Source organism: Sinocyclocheilus anshuiensis, unplaced genomic scaffold (genome assembly GCF_001515605.1).
Source record: "Sinocyclocheilus anshuiensis isolate Anshui unplaced genomic scaffold, SAMN03320099.WGS_v1.1 scaffold190, whole genome shotgun sequence".
Classification (NCBI taxonomy): domain Eukaryota; kingdom Metazoa; phylum Chordata; class Actinopteri; order Cypriniformes; family Cyprinidae; genus Sinocyclocheilus; species Sinocyclocheilus anshuiensis.
The window spans coordinates 402,830-422,087 of record NW_015547663.1 but is presented as its reverse complement, the minus strand read 5'-3'; the positions used below and the strand labels follow the sequence as shown (position 1 = coordinate 422,087).

General features: G+C 37.3%; 1 protein-coding gene across 1 annotated transcript in view; it reads right to left on the bottom strand.

Moving 5' to 3' along the window:
• Window positions 1–4,424: 4,424 nt before the first annotated feature.
• The window catches only part of LOC107702417 (coiled-coil domain-containing protein 186), a 43,439-nt gene continuing 28,605 nt past the window's right edge, over window positions 4,425–19,258 (bottom strand). The window contains exons 5-15 of the mRNA XM_016504740.1: window positions 18,501–18,713; window positions 18,265–18,384; window positions 16,199–16,303; window positions 15,833–15,931; window positions 15,121–15,207; window positions 14,888–15,030; window positions 12,966–13,221; window positions 12,013–12,202; window positions 10,454–10,534; window positions 8,851–9,070; window positions 4,425–4,563 (exon numbers count right to left, since the gene is read on the bottom strand). Of these exons, the coding sequence (XP_016360226.1) occupies window positions 4,425–4,563; window positions 8,851–9,070; window positions 10,454–10,534; window positions 12,013–12,202; window positions 12,966–13,221; window positions 14,888–15,030; window positions 15,121–15,207; window positions 15,833–15,931; window positions 16,199–16,303; window positions 18,265–18,384; window positions 18,501–18,713 (1,653 nt within the window). The remainder of the gene's footprint in view (window positions 4,564–8,850; window positions 9,071–10,453; window positions 10,535–12,012; window positions 12,203–12,965; window positions 13,222–14,887; window positions 15,031–15,120; window positions 15,208–15,832; window positions 15,932–16,198; window positions 16,304–18,264; window positions 18,385–18,500; window positions 18,714–19,258) is intronic.

Below are 19,258 nucleotides of genomic sequence, written 5' to 3'. Positions count from 1 at the left end.
TTTTTTTTCTTCCTTATCACTCTGTATTTACAGGATTTCACTGTCCACTCTGTTCAGATGTGGATGAATGGCTACACACTGTCAGAACTGTGTGAGATCACTACCATCCTGCTTTTGTGGGGGTGGGTAGGGGTTTTAAATATTTATTTATTTATTTATTTATATTTATTTATTTATGTTTTGTTTTTTTTCCCCCATAGGTTTTTAACATTCTAAAAGCTCTTTATTTCAAAGATACTACAAGCTAGTCAGTGTATTCAGTAGGTGTAATGTATTGTAAGTTGCTTCAGAAGTATTGCAAGTATTACATACAACAATAAAAAGTTACGTTTGGTATTTAAGTACTTTTAAAAGCAAGTACTTCTGTACTTTTACTTAAGTAAAAATCTGTCTTTACAACTTTTACTTGTAATGGAGTAATATTTGACCAGCAGTATCTGTACTTTCACTCAAGTAATGGAGTTGTGTACTTTGTCCACCTCTGGAAGTGTATGATGATGAAAACTATGATAATCCTTTTCATGGGTCAAAATTAGATTTATGACATTAAACAACAGTGTAAAACTCCGTGTTAATCTCTTCAAGTAAATTACTTGAAGGTGTTTTTTTTTACAATAACCAAAAAGAAATCCAGAAAAATGCGCATCATGACGACAATTAAACGGCTTAATCGTTTCATAAAAGAAAATCTACATTATATATAGGCCTATATTTTTTAGAATAGGCTATTTATTGCCCCCGTTTGAACTAGCCTATATTACAATTACTAGTAATACTAGTAATATTACAATTAAGTAGGCTACTTAATAAAAAAAAATAAAAATTTGTCGTGTATAGCCTATATTTTCCTGTTTTGTGCATTTTATGTTCAACCAGATAAAGACATTTTAATGGAAAAATGCTACTTCCCAAAAATAAGAATCTGGATCTGATTATATTTACGTAGAGATATATTTGCAAAACGTGGATAACCTCACAAACATTCCTGTTGCTCACGACAAGACCTCGCAGATAGTCGAAAGCATTGAATGAGGCTCATGAATTCTCTGGGGGTCTCCAAGGTTGATACGAGTGTCGGAGCACGTTATCTTGAAGTGCTTAAAATAGGCACTGATCTGAGTTTAGCCTACGCAATGGCCCTTTGCCATGTACATAATGTTTTAACCTGCCATCTCTCAACACCTCCAGGAGACTCTGAAATGCCACACAGGTGAGATGAATTTAAAGCAAGCAGGATGCAAGTGTCCAGTATAAAAGACAGAGGAGTACTGTAGAGGAAGAGTTGCAAGAGTTTAAGTTTTGAAAGTTGAAGCTGTTGCAGTACATGTAGGAGGTCTGTTCAGATAGCAAAATCTTGTGTGCATTTCATATGTAGACAGAGCTTCTGTTTGATAAACACATTCAGCCATTTGTGTAAATACGTCTATTATTAGTGCAGGTCGAAGCTAACAGGAAATGCACCACCTAAATTATTTTTCAAAAGTGAGTTTCCAGTACTCAGTGTCCTGCGGCAGTTTGCCTATAAAATCAGTAAATTGGGGTAGATGCAATGTGCATTCGAAAAAGTAGTTTATATATTTTTATTACTACCAGTCTTGTAATAAAATTCTAAGAACTTTTCTTTATGTTGATCTGCCCAATATGAGCACAGTTTTTTTTTCTGTTTGAAAAAGATCAAAAAGGCCCAGTACACAAAAACTGTTGGTTTTGGACATCACCTGCTACTGTTACATAATGTTACTTACAGCAATGCAGGTAAAATTGGTCGGGGGAGACTCGTGGTTTGTGCACTGACCCATAAATCACCTTGTAAGTCATTCAAAATAGGCAGCAGCTCTGATATGGCTGCAGACAGCAGGGAAAATGCAAGATTAAATGGAGTAATAAAATGCAACTAACCATTTAATCCTGAATAGTTATGGTGGCAAAAAAATAAATAGGGTTTTATTAGGGAGGAAAAAACAACTCTCCCACATCATTCACTGTTGATATGCACGAAATCAGAATTTTGCTAGATTATATAATTTATACATAAAATAATATAAATATTAAAATATATAAAAGTAATACAAGTAATATAAATAGAAAAAAATATATTTTATTATAATATTTTATTACGGCTTAAAACCATTTTTTATAGAAAATAGATTAAAGGTTTAAAACAAATGAAAACAACTTCCGATTATAATATTTTCATTTTAATCCCCTTTAAACTTAATATATACAGTAAACTCCAGAAATTTAAAAACACTGGACCATTGTACAATATATCTACAAATTTATAATCACAGTTTCACTCACTATACAGTCAAGCAGATCACAAATGACAGACCATCAATACATGATTTTTTTCTTTTTCCCATCAGTTTCAATTCACCATTCACAAACACACATACATGCTTCAAGAGATCTTTCTAGTATTTTGAGACATTAAATAAATTATGAATGTAAAGTACACTGATAAATTACCGACAGATTATAGAGTCCTCAATTCGCTATTAAGGGCTCTGTGTAAATGCTTATTTTCCTGCTAGCATTGCATAATTTCCTTCATCCAGCGTTTTCTGGAATATCTGCAATGTGTTTGCGATTTGGGAGTGCTGAGAGCTAAAGCGCAGGCTCTCAGTGTTAGAACAACTGATATGACCTTGACAAGCTTATATTGCAGTATGTCAAGTTATTATAAACCCTTTATCACAGTGTATGGGCATGATTTTACTTTCAATAGCGGCTCAAGCGTGAGAAAATCCAGAAGACTGAGAATGGCACTAAAATGGTTGATAAACTGGCTGAGATCTGCCAATTATCTGCTCTAAAGGTGAACGTAAAAAAATCCATCAGCAGCATCCGATGGGGCGATCCTTCATCATGCACCCCCGCATGAAGGGACGGAAGGAGAAGCAGACCAGTGATGCCTCAGGCATTCGCAATTCATCGGTTGGAATGGATTCAACTCTGCACAGTGTTGTGTACCATATGGTTACATCACCACGGAACTGGATGGATTTTGCTGGAGTCTCAGATGGGCCGCTGGCTGGGGCGATTACGGCTCAGTCGAACAAACAAAGAGGGGGGTTAAAATTGCACTTTTGCCCTTAATATTTACAATGTCTCCATTTCACAGGGATTTTACACTCTACATCTCTTTGGGGAGCAACAAACTCTTCAAAAGCAGCACAGGAACGTCATACACAAGAAAATAATTGATTAAAAAAAAAAAAAAGCTGGAGCATAAAAATAAAAATAATTGCAAGGTTGTTTCTACAGAAAACATATAAGCAGAGGTAGAAGGGGGGGAAAGCAGAAGAGGAGGGGAAAAACAATAATATTTAATTACAACTTAATCCAGATAGAATGAACCGCAAGCTCCCTTAAGACTAGCCCTACATGTATCAACATTTCTGAGATGTAGTTATTCATTCTGATTAATCTGTTTAACTTCATAATGAGACAGAGCAAGAGCTGTGTTTTTTGGCATGGCCCTTCTCGCCTAAGTGCTTTACGAGCGAGAGATAATGCTATCCGGGTGTAGCAGTAACCTAGCAGCAGCTCAAACAGGGAATGTTGCCCACACTCCTGGGTCAGAGCATGTGGGATTAGACGCAAGGGTCCTTCTCATTACACAATACATTCATTAATTGGCACGTTTGTATAAGAGCGGCGAGGAGCAGCCATTAACCTGCGGTGCAATGAATAGAGGAAAAAGTCTCTAAAGAGCTGCAGAATCTCCATTAGTCAAGCACAATTTGTTCTTCATAAGAGCGTGGGGTCACATTTATGAGAATAGTCATTCATCTACTAACTTCAAACACCACGTTGTTGGATTTGGACTACAATTCTGCTCTGAACCTGATGAACTGAGTCATCAAGGCACAGATGAGGAGGCTACATCGCAGGGGACGGCGAAGAGAGGACAGTTGGGCACGACGTGAAAAAAGTGAGCACCGGCTCTTGGTAATCTCTTTGCTTTCCAGTCATTTGTCACACAAGTCTCCTTAGTTAGCGCAGTTCAGTCCTTGTTTTGAACTGTACCTCCAGTGTATAAAACAGACTGAACTTGTCTGATGAAAAGAGCACTGTTTTGATCCCGAACTGAGTAAATCGTTTCGTAACGGGCTCAGTCTTACAGCATGTGCTATTGTAACATCCTTCCCCTCGGATGACTTCACTTCCTTCCGGTGGTGTCTTCCGGCACTCTTTGCTGTTTGATTAGTCGTTCGATCTCCGAACCCAGCGTTTGGAGATTCTCCTGTAGCGAGAGAAACAAATCAGACAGCTGTGAGGACTTATGCTATTATTTCCACTGCCATTCGATTCATATACACAGAAAGCAAAAAGAGGCACATCTGAGAAAAGCAAGAATGTAAGCTAGGATAATCAGGCAATTTCTGTCCGTTTTGCTTCGAAACGGTCGGATTTCCTGCTCATCTCATGCTAAGATGGTGGGAGGTGTACAGTGATGCCATGATACCTCCCCGCCGGCTCAGATGGGCTTTGTTAAAATCTGAGGCTTCTGAAGACAAAGCTCCAGACTCTTCTCTGAGCACGTAACTTTGGATAATCCTGCAGGAAACACACAGAATTTTAACTGCATCGTGCGCTAAATAGCATATATGCACATGCACACATAGCAATTTTAAGTGTCATTGAACTCTCAAGCCATAAAGGCCATTGCCACACTAATAACCCTCAGCAAGGAGGTAAAAGGTGATGTTACGAACAAACCCAGGGAAAGAAGAGGGAAAGTCGGCAGCCTTTAGGACCCCATTAGCCGTATCCACCTCATCAGTGTCTCTCTCTTTCACTCTAGATGATAAATGAGTTTCACAAATAACAGATTAGAAGGCTTTGAACAGCTAAATCTCAGCCAGCTGGTCTCATAAGTTTTATTTAACGTGACACTCATTTCATTGAAAAAGCTTTTCATGCCATTGTCAGTTTTGCAGGAGTACTTCCTGAAAAAAAATCAATTAGCCTATTTTAATTAGTGAATGAATATAGTGGTCATATACTAAGTGTAGATAAGGGACAGGCTTCTTGATTTTGATTTAAGACTGAAAGGTTTTTTGGTTAACGGCTTTTCTTGAAAGAAAGTATATAAAAGATTGGTTTTCAATTAATCAAATTAAATTGAAGTCATAGTATGGCCTTGCGTAAAAGTCCTTAACAAGTGTAAAAGGTTATATGCAACTTTACCTGAATGAAAACAAGGCTCAGAGAAATAAAAGTACACCAGAGCACAGAAATAAAAAGATGACAGCTTTTCACCAAATTTGGAATTAGGAGTATATATATAAAAAATAAGCTCATAATGTTCATAATAATAATAATAACAACGATACATATTATTTACCATATCCTAGTTCAAATTGCTACCAAAATGTCAACACTAATTGTTGTAATCGTAATTGATGTTAAAAAAAAAAAAAAAAAAAAAAAAAAGACAAAAGGAGACCACACTTTATACCCAGAGTTTTAGAGATCTTAAAAAAGCTTTAAGTTATAAAAAACATAATTCAGCTTTAAATGCTTCAATTTGAACCACAGTGGTGGGCAGATGGAAATCTAAAGTAATTATCATCTCCATCACTATTGTTGTTCATGTAATATGCTGGAATAGAAAGGGAAAAGGAAAAAAAACAGCCTGTGTGGTTTTCTATAAAGGATGATGTAGTGATGGAGTGATCTTTTAGTCTCCAGGAGAGAGTTCTCTCTTTAGCCACCACTATATCAAATCTATTTTGTATGCAGTGACGCATGGCCCAAATAAAGGCTGAATTCGATTCTAATGGTTTCTTCAGACCAATGCTCGAGACAAAGACATTAGAGGACCTGAGGCTAAAGGTCTCCGCCTGAGAACAAAAAAAAAAAATGATGTAAGTGCTTTCTGAATTGATGAATTCACTCTCATTTCACTGTCTGAATCTGAAATGAACACACTGGGGCATCTATATCAAACAAACTTTTAAAAAGAGTTGTGTTTTTTCCATCCCGATGACTCAAAATGTCTCAGAGCGGTTATTTATCAGTGTGACAGAAAAGAAACCGGGGAAAATTCACATTTGCTTGGCAAACGAAGTCTCTGCAATGTGCTGATGCTACATAAAGGACGAACACCCACACATATAGATACACATAGGCACACACAAAAGAAAGAAGATATAAAAACGAATAAACTTACCTTTCACTAATATGGGGTCCAAGTGGACCCCAGCTCCATAACGGTAGTATTTAACAAAACGAAACACGAAGAAATTAAAAAGTTGCCTCTAACTAAACATGCATGAACAATAACTGGAATTTATTGTAAGTTACCTGCACAATTTGGTAGTAATCCACTGCCACTACTGATTTTTTAATTGGCTTTTATTATATAGGACAGTGGAGAACTGACAGTAAACTTGAGGGGACGAGAGGGGGAATTGGATCAGGACATGACCCAGGCCGGACTACAGTACATCATGTGCCACAGCTCTGACACCATTCTGACATTTGATTTTGATTTGAAGACCTATTTGTATAAAAGAGATCACAGTTATAGCTTAAGCGCAGTGGCATGGCCTGATTCTCACAGCCTAGAGGCAGAAAAAGTGAAAGATAAGACAGCGAGAACGCCAGGAGTGTGTAGAAAAACAGACACAAGCCATAGAGTCAAATAAAGATAGTTTGGATTTGACAGTCTGTTCGTATATGTGAGTTCTAAGCTTCTGTCTTCATTCAAGAAATCAAAAGACAAAATGTGAATCTTTATGCTTATTTTATGAGGATTGTGAGTATCTAGCACTACAGCTGAAGCATGAGTAAAGATGAGCTCATATCAAAGAGCTTATCAAATCAAAGCTAATATCAAAGATGAATCTAGACAGCGCATCCCTGTTTCAATCAATATGCAAAAGTGCTGATCAAAACACATATATGGGTCAAAAAATACCCATACAAGTAACCAGTCTTTGCAGTCAGACAGCATTTCATACATTACGATCTCAAACTACATTATTAAAGTTTCTGAAAACGATCCTTGTCTGTGCAAAACTGCCACAATGTTGGAGTTCACCTGACAATATTTCCATGATTTCCAATGTTCTGATGATATACTGGTCCTTCGGGGGATGCATGTCAATTCGAGGGGTTCGGAGTCTAAACATTCAATCATTTTTTCCCACACATTTCATCATCCGCTAGACAAAAATCTCAAAAAGCAATAGCATACCTCTCCACACCAAGCCATTGTATGATTTGCTCATGCTCAAATTTAGGTAAGAGGTTTGTTCAAATTTAGCAAACACCACTAAATATAGCAATGATTTATGCACCATTCCAATAAAAATTAATCACATGCAAATCCAACGTCACTTGGTATCAATTCCAGAACATCAGCTATTTCCTCTAACCGCCCTTGATGAGAGGCACAGTGAGTATACTTAGGCTTATCTCTTTAGAGATAAATGGAAATCCTCAGCTAGGTGTAGTCACGCTGTTAAATCAAGGAAACCTTATTAAATCAGCCTCAGTTTTATGCTGTAATCAATTTCCACTGAGCCTTGAACGATGAACCGGTCAGATCTAACCTTCCAGTGTGTCAAAGAATCACTCAAACGGCAACAGTCGATAAACACTGGGAAACATTCCACTGCTTGGGGAATTTGGACTCTTTGAGGAAGCTTAGCTGCAAGTAATGGCTAAAGATCAGCTAAGGAGGCTAAATTAAGCCTGACCTCAATGGGATGCGTATTTGATTAGAACTAATGAATGTGGGTTAGTGCAGGTGGACCGATTCAAGGTCTATCATTACTCAAGTGATGGGAAAGGGACAGAAATGGCATTTCTGTCCAGAGCGGTGGCGGCAACCCAACTCACAGCCCTCTGCAGCATGTTAAATTATTTATCTTATCCAAAGACATAAACAAAGTGCTCTCGTTCTCTAAGACCATTCACTTTGTTTAGCAAAAAGATGCTTTTTTTCTGTGGTGAAATGGGCACCGCCAGCTTGATTCCTCATGTATGGAGGTGCGTATGAATATGTATCAGGCATCATTAGCAACCTCGGTGACGCATCACTCCCGCAGGAACCGACAGCTATAAATATCACTGCCAAGACCTCTCTGTCAGAAACATAGGTTAGCTCAGTGTGTGTGTGTGTGTGTGTGTGTGTGTGTGTGTGTGTGTGTGTGAAAGAAAAAGATGGATGTCTGCCAGATTTCAAGATACAAGCCTTGGTCAGGAAGCCCCAGACAATAAATAAATTTAAAAAAAAACAACAAAAGAAAAATAAAGAGAAAGAGAGGATTCAAGAGAGGGACAATGACCAGCCAAATTCAACCAGATGGAAAGGAAGGGCAGCACTCCATTCAAATTCTCCAAACCAAGAGCTCAGAGCTACTCTATAGTGGCAACACTACAGAAATATTTGGACACTTAAAATTGCCTGATCAGGTCAGATATAACAGTGTTAAATAATAAACACACTACAAGCCAAACTTGTGTTTTTATTAATGGGTTTGGCTTTTCCAGCATTTTTGTGTGGGCAAATTTGTGCTATATTAATTTAAAAATAAATGCCACATTTTGATATTTTATTAGACAGTCATACATTTTTCAGTGTGGCATAGGTGTCCAAATGCTTTCTGGTGCCACTGTACGCTTCTGCATTATTAATTTTCTATTAAACTCATGGATTCTATTTGGTGTTCTTCATCACAACTTTGGATATATAGGAAAACATATATATCAATGTCAGCCAGGCAGCTTCAAGCTCTTTTGTAAATGTCAAATTAAGCTTTGGGATGGAAGCAAAGAAGCTTTTCTCCATCGTCTTTTACCTTCCACTTTGTCTTTTTCGTTCTCACTCACTTTGTCTTTTTCCTGATCTCCTCCACCAACTGTTTAATGTGGTCCTCCATGAATTCAATCTTCTCGTTCTTACGAGCATGTGCTTTCTGCAACCGCACAATGCGCTCCACCAGCACAGCTTTGTCCACCTCGGGGAAGCTGTCCACCACTACCACCGATGAACCGGACTGATTCTCTGGAGAGCGATCATCCATACTGCTGCCTCGTGCGTTTAGAGAGCCTGAAAGTAAGAGGTTCAAAACACTGCAGCTACAGTCACACTATAAGAGCAATATTACAAACAACACAGATAAGAAACTTGGCACTTAGATGTGAAGAACATTCTGGATTCAGTACATGTTAAGATTTATGCCACAAATGCTACTGGCAACGATGATCACCACAGAAATTCACTTTGACTGACTCATGTCTCAGTCTTAAAATTGCAGGTTACAGTCACACACTTAGAAGAAAGTAAACCAGGTCAGTATTCCACAGGGTTTAAACGCATAAATATGAAAGGGGTTATATGATGCGATTTCAATGTTTCCTCTCTTTGGAGTGTTACAAGCTCTTGGTGCATAAAGAAGATCTGTAAAGTTGCAAAGACTAAAGTCTCAAATCCAAAGAGATATTCTTTATAAGAGTTAAGAGTCAGCCACACCTACCTAAAACTGCTCGTTCTAACACGCCCCCACATATCTACATCACTATGTGGGAAGATTTGCATAATGCCGCCCAAATGTTCACACAAAGAAAGAAGGCGTAACTTTTATTCTCGCTGTAGTATTGTTGTTGCCGCCGCCATGTCGTGAAGACGTTGTGTTTCGTTGTGAAAGCGAAACTACTTTGTTTGGCCTTCCAAAAGAGGACAATATCTAGCGGAGTCCAGCCCGGGGTCGTCACATGTGGTTGACGCTGTGTTTCGTTGTGAAAGCGAAAGTACTTTGTTTGGCCTTACAAAAATGGGTACACAAAATAATGTTCTTTTTAGCAGCATCATATGACCCCTTTAAGATTAGATTTGTGTTAAAGCATGATTTTTTTAGTAAAGCTTCACAGTATTTTAGTTTTATACTTACCTAAAGTGTCCTTTATGAAGTGGGACCATTTTTCTATATTTTGAAAGACAGGATATATCTTTACATATCCATTGTAAGCGTGTCACTGCATTTTTTATTTTTGTTTTTTGGCTTGTCAGATTTTCACCAAAGCTGCATTTTTGATCATAAACAGTAATACAGTGAAATATTATTAGAGTTTAAAATAACACTTTTCTATTTGAATATATGTGGACCTTCACAATAACTTACATAATAACTTACCTATTCATAGTTAGCCTTTTCAAAAGTATAATGCATTAAAAGACCCAATTTCATGTGTTCATTATGCGTTTCAATGGATTAGGTGCTTACGTGAATAGGTAATTATTATAACATATAATAACTGTACTTCTAGCTATTTATGAAAAGATATGGATAACAAAGTATATTGTAATTAAGCAACATCACATGAGCAAGAGGTCTAAAAATCAGCAAGGGTGAACTGTTGTATAAGGCCTTATGAATACTTTTATGATGCGTGTCGCTCTCAACGTCTCTAATGAAGTGTTAAACATATGTACCTGAAGAACTGGAGCGGCTGCCCATGCTGCTCCCTTCTCGATCACATCCTCCATTCTCCACCTGCTCCAGCTTCTTACGAGCTACACAAGGGCACAAGCACACAATAAGTTCTTTCTTTCTCACTGACAAACACACACACTCCTGGTTGAAACACACACCCCAGTAACAGTAATGGGCCAATGACCTGTGCTTGTACCGCTCAGTGCCTCATTTTAGCGCTGCACCTGCTGGGGGGGGTTATGACCCACCATAAAATTCCCACCCACCAGGCACATCTGTAGTGCCCGTCAACTATTCAGAATTAAGGTTCACATTTAACATGCAGACCTTGAAAAGATACTGAAGGTCACAGGGACCCAAAAAAGAGGAGGAGGAAAAAATAGATTCGTTTAAAAATACCTTCACGTACTGTATGCCTCCTCCGACACTAAAGAGAGTCCCATGGTGCACGTTGTTCTCCCTTGCCCTCCCTTCCTCGTCTCTCCTCTCAAAGAAAAGACGCTATGAAACAGTCTTGTGCCCTAACCTAGCCTTTCCTGCGGCTACAGGCAGGCACAGATACATAAACTCAATCTGTCTGTAATGAACGTCAGTCTGCCCCACGGAGAGCGTCAATATGGCTTGATAATTACTAACAGCGCCTGTGGGCTCCTGGGAGCGTGGAGAAGTAACTCACTGCGAGCCTATTAAAATAACAAATCAAATTCTAGTTAAGACATCTAGACACAGAGGAGAAAACAATATGAGAGTGGAACGATATAGACATTTTTTGTAATTGTGTTATGATTTGTTACTTTATTGTCTTTCATTTTGCATTAAAATCATTCACATCAATGGTTCTTAATTGGAGGGTCATATATCGCAACCCAAAAATGGGTCGCGGGGATGCTCTGATAGAGCAAACAGCATGAGGAAAAAAGCAATTCCAAATTAAACTAAACTTGCAAATGTGCATATTTAGGATTAAAAATAAATCCGCTTTTTAAAGGGAGGAGAATATTTCCCATATTGACGTCAAAGGTTGTGCGTCCAACACTCTACATTATTTTGGCGGGTGATACTTGGTAGAAGCGAGCCAAATTAGAAAGATGCCAGCATGGACCTGTTGTGTGACATACTCTCATCCTCAGAAAACCTGAACATTATGCAACACACTGAGACTGCATGAAATACCGCTTTTTCTTACATATCTACACATATTAGCCACTTTAGCTGTTGTTTATGAACAAATTTCAGATTTTGATTTTATGGTGATTTTTTTTTCCTTTAGTAAACAACTTTGATCATTTTGGTAGCATGGGTAAATTTGGGTTCAAAGCCAGTTTGATGCTTAACATCCTTCTTGACCATGAAAAGCTTGTTTTGCAAAAGCACGTTGTAGCATTTGAGATAATTTCTCACTATTTCTGGACTCAATATAAACAAAATAAATAAATATAAATAAAATATATACAACATATAAACACATAAATATATCAACAATAAAAAATAATAATATGTAAAAATAAATGTAAATCAATAAATAGTGAAATTTGAGCTGCTTGTGAAAAGTGCTAACCCTGCGTGAGCTGCTTGGTGAGGTCTTTGATGTTGGCCGCCTGTTTTCTCTTCTGAGTGACCAGTTCATCTCGTAATTCCTCCACACGTGTCTTTAGTTGTGATGTCTCCGTCTGTAGTGTTGTTCTCTCTGTCTGCAACGCCAGAACTTCCTCCTGTCTTTGTTGCTCCTCTTTCTTCAATCTGTCCGTCTGAAAACATACACAAACCGAATAATGCTTCAAAATAAAAGCTTTGTGTGTGTATCTTTTAAGGAGTTGCTATAATTAAACTGCCCGGTCAATACATATTGATAGAAGTCTAATATCAAATTAGTGCACAGTGTTTTGAAGTAACCAACCAAAAGTAATAGTGTTATGACAAAATCGTAGCTATTTCAATAATAGTGTAGGTTTTCCAGAACCAAACAAAGAAGCTATTTATTCTAACAGGTAGCACTGTAGCTAGTGATAAGTAATCCGATTTGTTTCATTGCAATGGTTCATTGGAATAAATGAGATCATTATAATTTAATTTCAGTCATTACTCAGTAGTGTTCCTGAGTGGTGTTTTACAGCTCATTTTCTGTGGCTAATACATATTTAATTAAACACTGCTGTTTAGAAATATTTTTACTTCAGATATAAAAACTATTATTTATTAATAATTGCAATTGTGATCAAGTGTTATGCTCTCCCCCTAATTAAGATCAATGTTTGTATGCCAAATAAATATTGCGGACAATTTTAATAAATTATCTGTTAATTATATAGTTAAGATATTGCACTTTTAAACAGCTTGAATAAATGTGGATTGTAATATTTTTTTAGTGCCTTGTACTGTGGCCAACTACTTTCAGAGTAGCTTGGCTGTAGTTCAGCTACTTTTAATTGCAAGTAGCTTGTTACTTGGCATCGTATTGTTTTTAAGAAACCTCCCCAACACAGAGCGGTTTAACACAAGCGATCTTCTTACCATCTCAGAGAGGGATCTCTCAGTCTCCTCTAGTTTGCTGTGCAGCTCTCTGGAGCTGCTGTTCAATCTGTCCAGCTGGGCCTGTAAGTTGTTGCTCTCAGACTGCAGCTGAGCATTTTTACTGGTCAATTTCTCAGTGAAGCCCAGCAGCTCCGCCTCTCTTGTCCTGCTGCCTTCAATGTCCCTCTGCAAATCGGTGATCTGAGAGTTCAGATTCTCCACCTCCTCCCGCAAGGACGCGATCTCCTGATCATCCCTGAAAAAGACAGGTACACGTCAGACACGAGGCTGTGATATTTAAGCGATTTCCACCCTTGTCTTGTTTCATCATAATGGTGTACCAGTATTCCCACCTGACCAAATGACTCCACAGACCATAAAAGTGTCCGACTGAAGGCTCTAAATTAATATACTACAGACAAAGTGTGTGTCATTCTTAAGGAATACACATAACTCATTGCAGTAGAGTTTTTAAATACCCTCAAAATAAGAATGAGCTAATAGAGCTGAATGACACGCTTATGTGGCCACCAGAAGTGAAATCAGAGCAGCCCCTGTGAGGCGGCCACGGAGGTCTGTCAGCGCTGCAGGGGCCCGTGTGATCACGCTACAGTGGATTCACATCCACCTGCAGTTCCTGCATCAGCGGGGTCCACCAACCGCTGGGAGATCGCTCAAGGTCAGGCTGCTGTACTGATGCTGCATGCTCAACAGAAGCACGGCAAAATTAATGTGTCTAAGGATCTGAAAGTGGGATGCAGATGCCATTCAAACATGCTAAAGAGAATAAAGTCTGTAGTGTTATCTGAATTATTATAGATTAGAGTTGAATGCACATTTATATCCACACAAACAAAAATAAGGATGAGGAATGGGAGTAAAGTCCAGTGTAACTGTATTTTTTTCCATTAGATTTTTTTTTTACATTTTAATTTTTTTAATTTCAGATTTAATTTCAGAAGTTTCAGTGTTGTGTGTTTTTGGCATTTTTATAAATTTTTTTTGTTTGATATTAGTGTTGCTGCCGTACTATTGCTGCCGTACTATGGGTGCAGCAGGCGCAATGCTATTACGCAGCACCTGAAAATAGGCTAACTTCCGTCAACATAACCAACGTGACCACCTACAGCTAAAAGTGCTACCGCCAGACCCGGAGATCGGCTGAATGGATTCAAAATCGGTAAAACTCAACTGTTTAACTCTAGGTGAGCTGGAAAATGAGCCTATATTAAAAAAATAGTGGAATGTTCCTTTAACAATAACAACACCAGTCTATTCCATGACAAATGGGGGCAAAAACAAAAGTGTTGCGTTTATAATTTTGTTCAGTGTAGTTTTTCTCCCACTTGATCTTCATTTTATTATTTAATGTTCACTTTATTTTCTTTTTTTATAGATATTTTAATAAATTATTTATTTAGTATTATACATTAACAATGATTATTTATAATAATTATTTATAACTTCATTATTTTACATATATAAAACATGAATTATCAATGAAATATACTATAGTACATTTACTATAGTATATTTATCAATATTCAGAATGTATTTATAACATGCATACCTAGATTAATAAATTCTGTAAAAATTGTTCATTGTTAGTTCATGATATGTTGATTAATGACAACACTACAGATAGGTTCAATCACACTTAGAAAATAGTTTAAAAGGATTGTGTTCAATAGAAAATTATGTTTGCCTTGCACTGAAATTGGTTTAAAAAAATGTCACTGGTATTGTTATTGTGACAACTCTAGTCTCAAGAAATTAATCTCATTTCATGATCTGAAAAACTCAGAGAATTAGTCCTAAAGATTAGATTGGCTGCAGTATATAGTTTAGGCTCTGTGAGCTGGTAGCTGAACTAATAATAGACATGGTCAGTGGTAGGTTGCTGTAGGCACGAGTGTTCAGACCTCTGGTGCTGCTCCTCTAGTCTAGTGATAGCGGTGAGTTTTTCCCTCTGGTTCTGGATCTCAGCCTTCTGTCTGTTAATGATCTCTCTGTATTTGCAGAGTTCGTCTTCCCAGCGGGGCCGTTCGTCCTCCAGACACTTAACCTGAGGGCCAGAGAGAGTGCCAAAGCGTCAGAATAATGTACTCTTACACAGAATCATTTCATAGTGTTATCTTTAGAAATGAGTTTCCACCTTGGTCCGCAGGGTGGTCAACTCATCCATGCCTTCTTTAAAAGTCCTCTTCAGATCATCCAACTCCTTAATCTTAGCTTTGTGCATCTGCCAATCAAACAAAATGACCATGAAAACCCCTCCTTTCGCACACCGCATCACCATTATTCATTATTGTAATCACAATCAGCAGAGGACACCTGCTAGGCAACACTATGTTAATAATGCAAATGAGAATGCAAATGTTAATAACACTATTTCTTGCAGAGGGGCGACTCATTGATAAGGGAGTACACACTCTCATTGTCGGCCTCAGGTACTAATGACGCTTGGTGAATGGAGGCTCATTTACTCATAAATACATTTAAAAGCAGGTGGCAAGGTGCCATACGGGCCAAATGGTTTATCTCAGAGGTGCAGTGGCAGTCAGAGCCTGCTAAAAGAAGCAAACCAAAGACATATGAGGTGTAATAAGAACAAACACCTGACCCCCAAAAGGTTTTAAAACTAACTTTTACGAGGCCTCTATTCCCTACTGAAGCACATTACTTAAATATGAATGAAGAAATTGATATCATTAGGGCTTAATATTATGACAGTACCTGCTGGGTAAGAATATACTGATATCATGCAAACAATCTGGATTGGGTTTTTTCTTAATTGTCTTGCGTTTATGCTCTTAAAATGACTTTGACTCAAGGGAATCTTGAGTGTAAATGAAGTGAAACTGTACCTCTAGCTGGTCTGTCTGCTCTTGTTTTTGCTTCTCCAGCTCTCCTTTGGTCTCTCGCAGCTTTGCATCCAATTCATTTGACTTAATCTCCTCAGATTCCTACGGGAGACAAAGAGAGGAGTAACCACTTAAGTTTATAACAAGCGACAGAAACTGCAAATCAGGTTATATACCCCCAGATGAAGATAAGCCACTTATATTATGTTGAGCAGAGGACTGAAGCAACCTTTTTAATAAACTATAAATGCGTCTACTTGAAATGTCTCTCCAAGTCATTGTTTTGCATTCTACATGCAGGGCAAGTGTTTGTATATGGTGCCCTCTAGTGGGCAGTACTGATTTCCTGTCATCATCAGTAAACAGTACCTGGTATGTGCGGATCATGTCCTGGCAGTTTTTGCGAATCTGTTCAGTCTCCTCCTTTGCTTGAGTCAGCTTGGAAGTTGTTTCTCTTAGTTTGTCTTTTGTTTCCTGTTATTTAAAAGACATTATTATGTTAATAAAAAAAGTGTTGTTATTTTTAACTAAAACTATTATAAAAACTAAAATAAAGTTAAAATAAAATAAAGCATAAATATTAGATGAAAAATCTACTAATACTAATAAATATGTTTTAGTTACAGTACAAAAATGACTAAAACTGCATTACAAAATAAATTAAAGCTACATATAACTATAAAAAATAACAATGACAAAAACACATTACAAAAACACTTAAACTAAAATTAAAAAGAAAATTCTGAACCTATAAAATAAAATTTCACTCAAAATACTAATAAATACTATAATTAATAAGACTATTATATACATAATTCACCAAAATAGACATTTTTTGCAAAAACCCTACTGGACACAATTGTGACCCTGGACCACAAAACCAGTCTTAAGTAGCACGGGTATATTTGTAGCAATAGCCAACAATACATTATATGGGTCAAAATTATCGATTTTTCTTTTATGCCAAAAATCATTAGGGCATTAAGTAAAGATATTTTGTAAATTTTCTACCGTAAATATATCAAAACTTCATTTTTGATTAGTAATATGCATTACTAAGAACTTCATTTGGACAACTTTAAAGGCGATTTTCTCAATATTTTGATTTTTTTTGCACCCTCAGATTCCAGATTTTCAAATAGTTGCATCTCAGCCAAATATTCCTTTCCTATCCTAACAAACCATACATCAATGGAAAGCTTATTTATTCAGATTTCAGATGATGTATAAATCTCAATTAAAAAAAAAATTTGACCCTTATGACTGGTTTTGTGGTCCAGGGTCACAATTGGTAGACAATGCCAATTTTAAATTTAAATGTAAAATTAAAGTCTTATAACAATCAAAACTCTAAATTCTATTTACATTATGACACATTTAAGTAGTTACACTAATCCCTTCAACTGAAGTGACTTTACAATAACACTGGATCTTTTTTTTTTTAATAATCTTATGAGAAAGATGGAAAAATTTGTGGGGAAAAATGTTGTTGTGCCCTTAACGAGTTGGATAAAGTAATGTGGAAATTAACTTTTCTCTTCATCATCATTGGAGTAGATCATGGCTGCTGTAATAATGTGCCCTATCATGAAAAAGTGAGTGTATTTCTCAAGGCTTGTTCACAATATGACAATTATTAAAAACATATTAAACTATATTAGCATCCATACTAACGAATATTAACTTTTTGTTTTTATAATAAGCGCTGTTTATATCGTCTGCTGCTTTAATTGCACTAGCATTTTGAAATTGGGCGTATTCTGACTGGCTGTCAAAGTTTTTCAACATTCCTTCTCTGGAAAAATCATCCCAAAAGTGATTCCAATGATATTCCTCTGTGTTGTTAGTGTTACAGCTGTGATATAGACCGTATTCTCATAGAATTAGAATGAGTATTAACACTAGAACTACCAAGGCAGTCATTTTGACCGTTTTTAAATTTTAAAATGTAATAACTTATTACATAAAACCCATACAACTATAAAACCCTGACTTTTCCTAAATGTGTGTATATTTTATTATAACATTGTTAGTTTATTCAAATTACAAAACACAAAAGAGTTCTGAGTATTTCTACCTTGAATGGCCAAAGCGGTTGAATTGACCGTTCGCATTACAGAAGGCGTATAATTTCTGCTTTTGCGACTTTTTTCCCACGGTTGAAGATGTACGTCAATGTTGCCTAGCAACTTTTGTTCTAGTTGTTTTTATATTAACAGACATTCAAAGCTTCTCTCAAAAGACTCAAAAGAAGCTTCGAATGTAAATATGATATGACAAAAATGGCATTCAGTTCAGTCTAGTCAGAATGACCACTATGGCCATTCTAGTAGTTATAGAATTCCGGTAGTTCTAGTGCTAAAACATTAGTTATAGTTATCTTTATAATTCATGCTTGGTGCGAACAGCTTTTTATTCAGTGTTCTCTGGTTTACCTTGTGAGCATCTGTTTCGCTCTTCAGCTTGTTCTGTGCCCACTTTACTTTGATGACATGAGAATTAATTTCTTCCTTCACTTTCTCCAGTTCACGGGATAGTCTTGTCACTTCATTCTCCTACAGAAAAGTAATCAAAGACAAAGACTCCTAAGAACCTATATACAATCAATGCATACTGTAGATTTACACACCGTATCAAGCATCAAGGTATCAACTGTATTTTCATGTATGACCTTTGCTTCATAGAGCTGCTGTAGGCGTCCTTTTTCTTGGGCCAGTGTGTTTCCCCGCCGAGCTTGTTTGTCTACTTCTGCTGTGGCCTCCCGTAGCTTCTTCTCCAGCTGCTCCTTCTCCCTCCGCAGGTCCAGAGCTTCCTTTTCACCTCGGACGTACTTCATCACCATTGTCTCCTTCTCCTGCCGTGCCTCCTCACATTTCTTATTGGCCTGGGGAGAGGAAACATATGTAAACACACAAACAAACATTGTTTATGGATCATGTGAGACCTGAACCTATAACCACCTGGGTACCAGCCCAAATATACACCATTCTATAATAACCTGGGCTTTTAAAGGGGTCATATGATGCGATTTCAATTTTTCCTTTCTCTTTGGAGTGTTACAAGCTCTTGGTGCATAAAGAAGATCTGTAAAGTTGCAAAGACTAAAGTTTTAAATCCAAAGAGATATTCTTTATAAAAGTTAAGAGTCAGCCACACCTACCTAAAACGGCTCATTCTAACACGCCCCCACATACCTACGTCACTATGTGGGAAGATTTGCATAACGCCACCCAAATGTTCACTCAAAGAAAGAAGGCGTAACTTTTATTCTCGCTGTAGTATTGTTGTTGCCGCCACCATGTCGTGAAGGCACTGTGTGATTCGTTGTGAAAGCTAAACTACTTTGTTTGGCCTTTCAAAAGAGGAGGATATCTGCTTCGTCATGCCTGGAGCTGATCCGTGCTGGTCGCTGAGGAAATACATCAACTT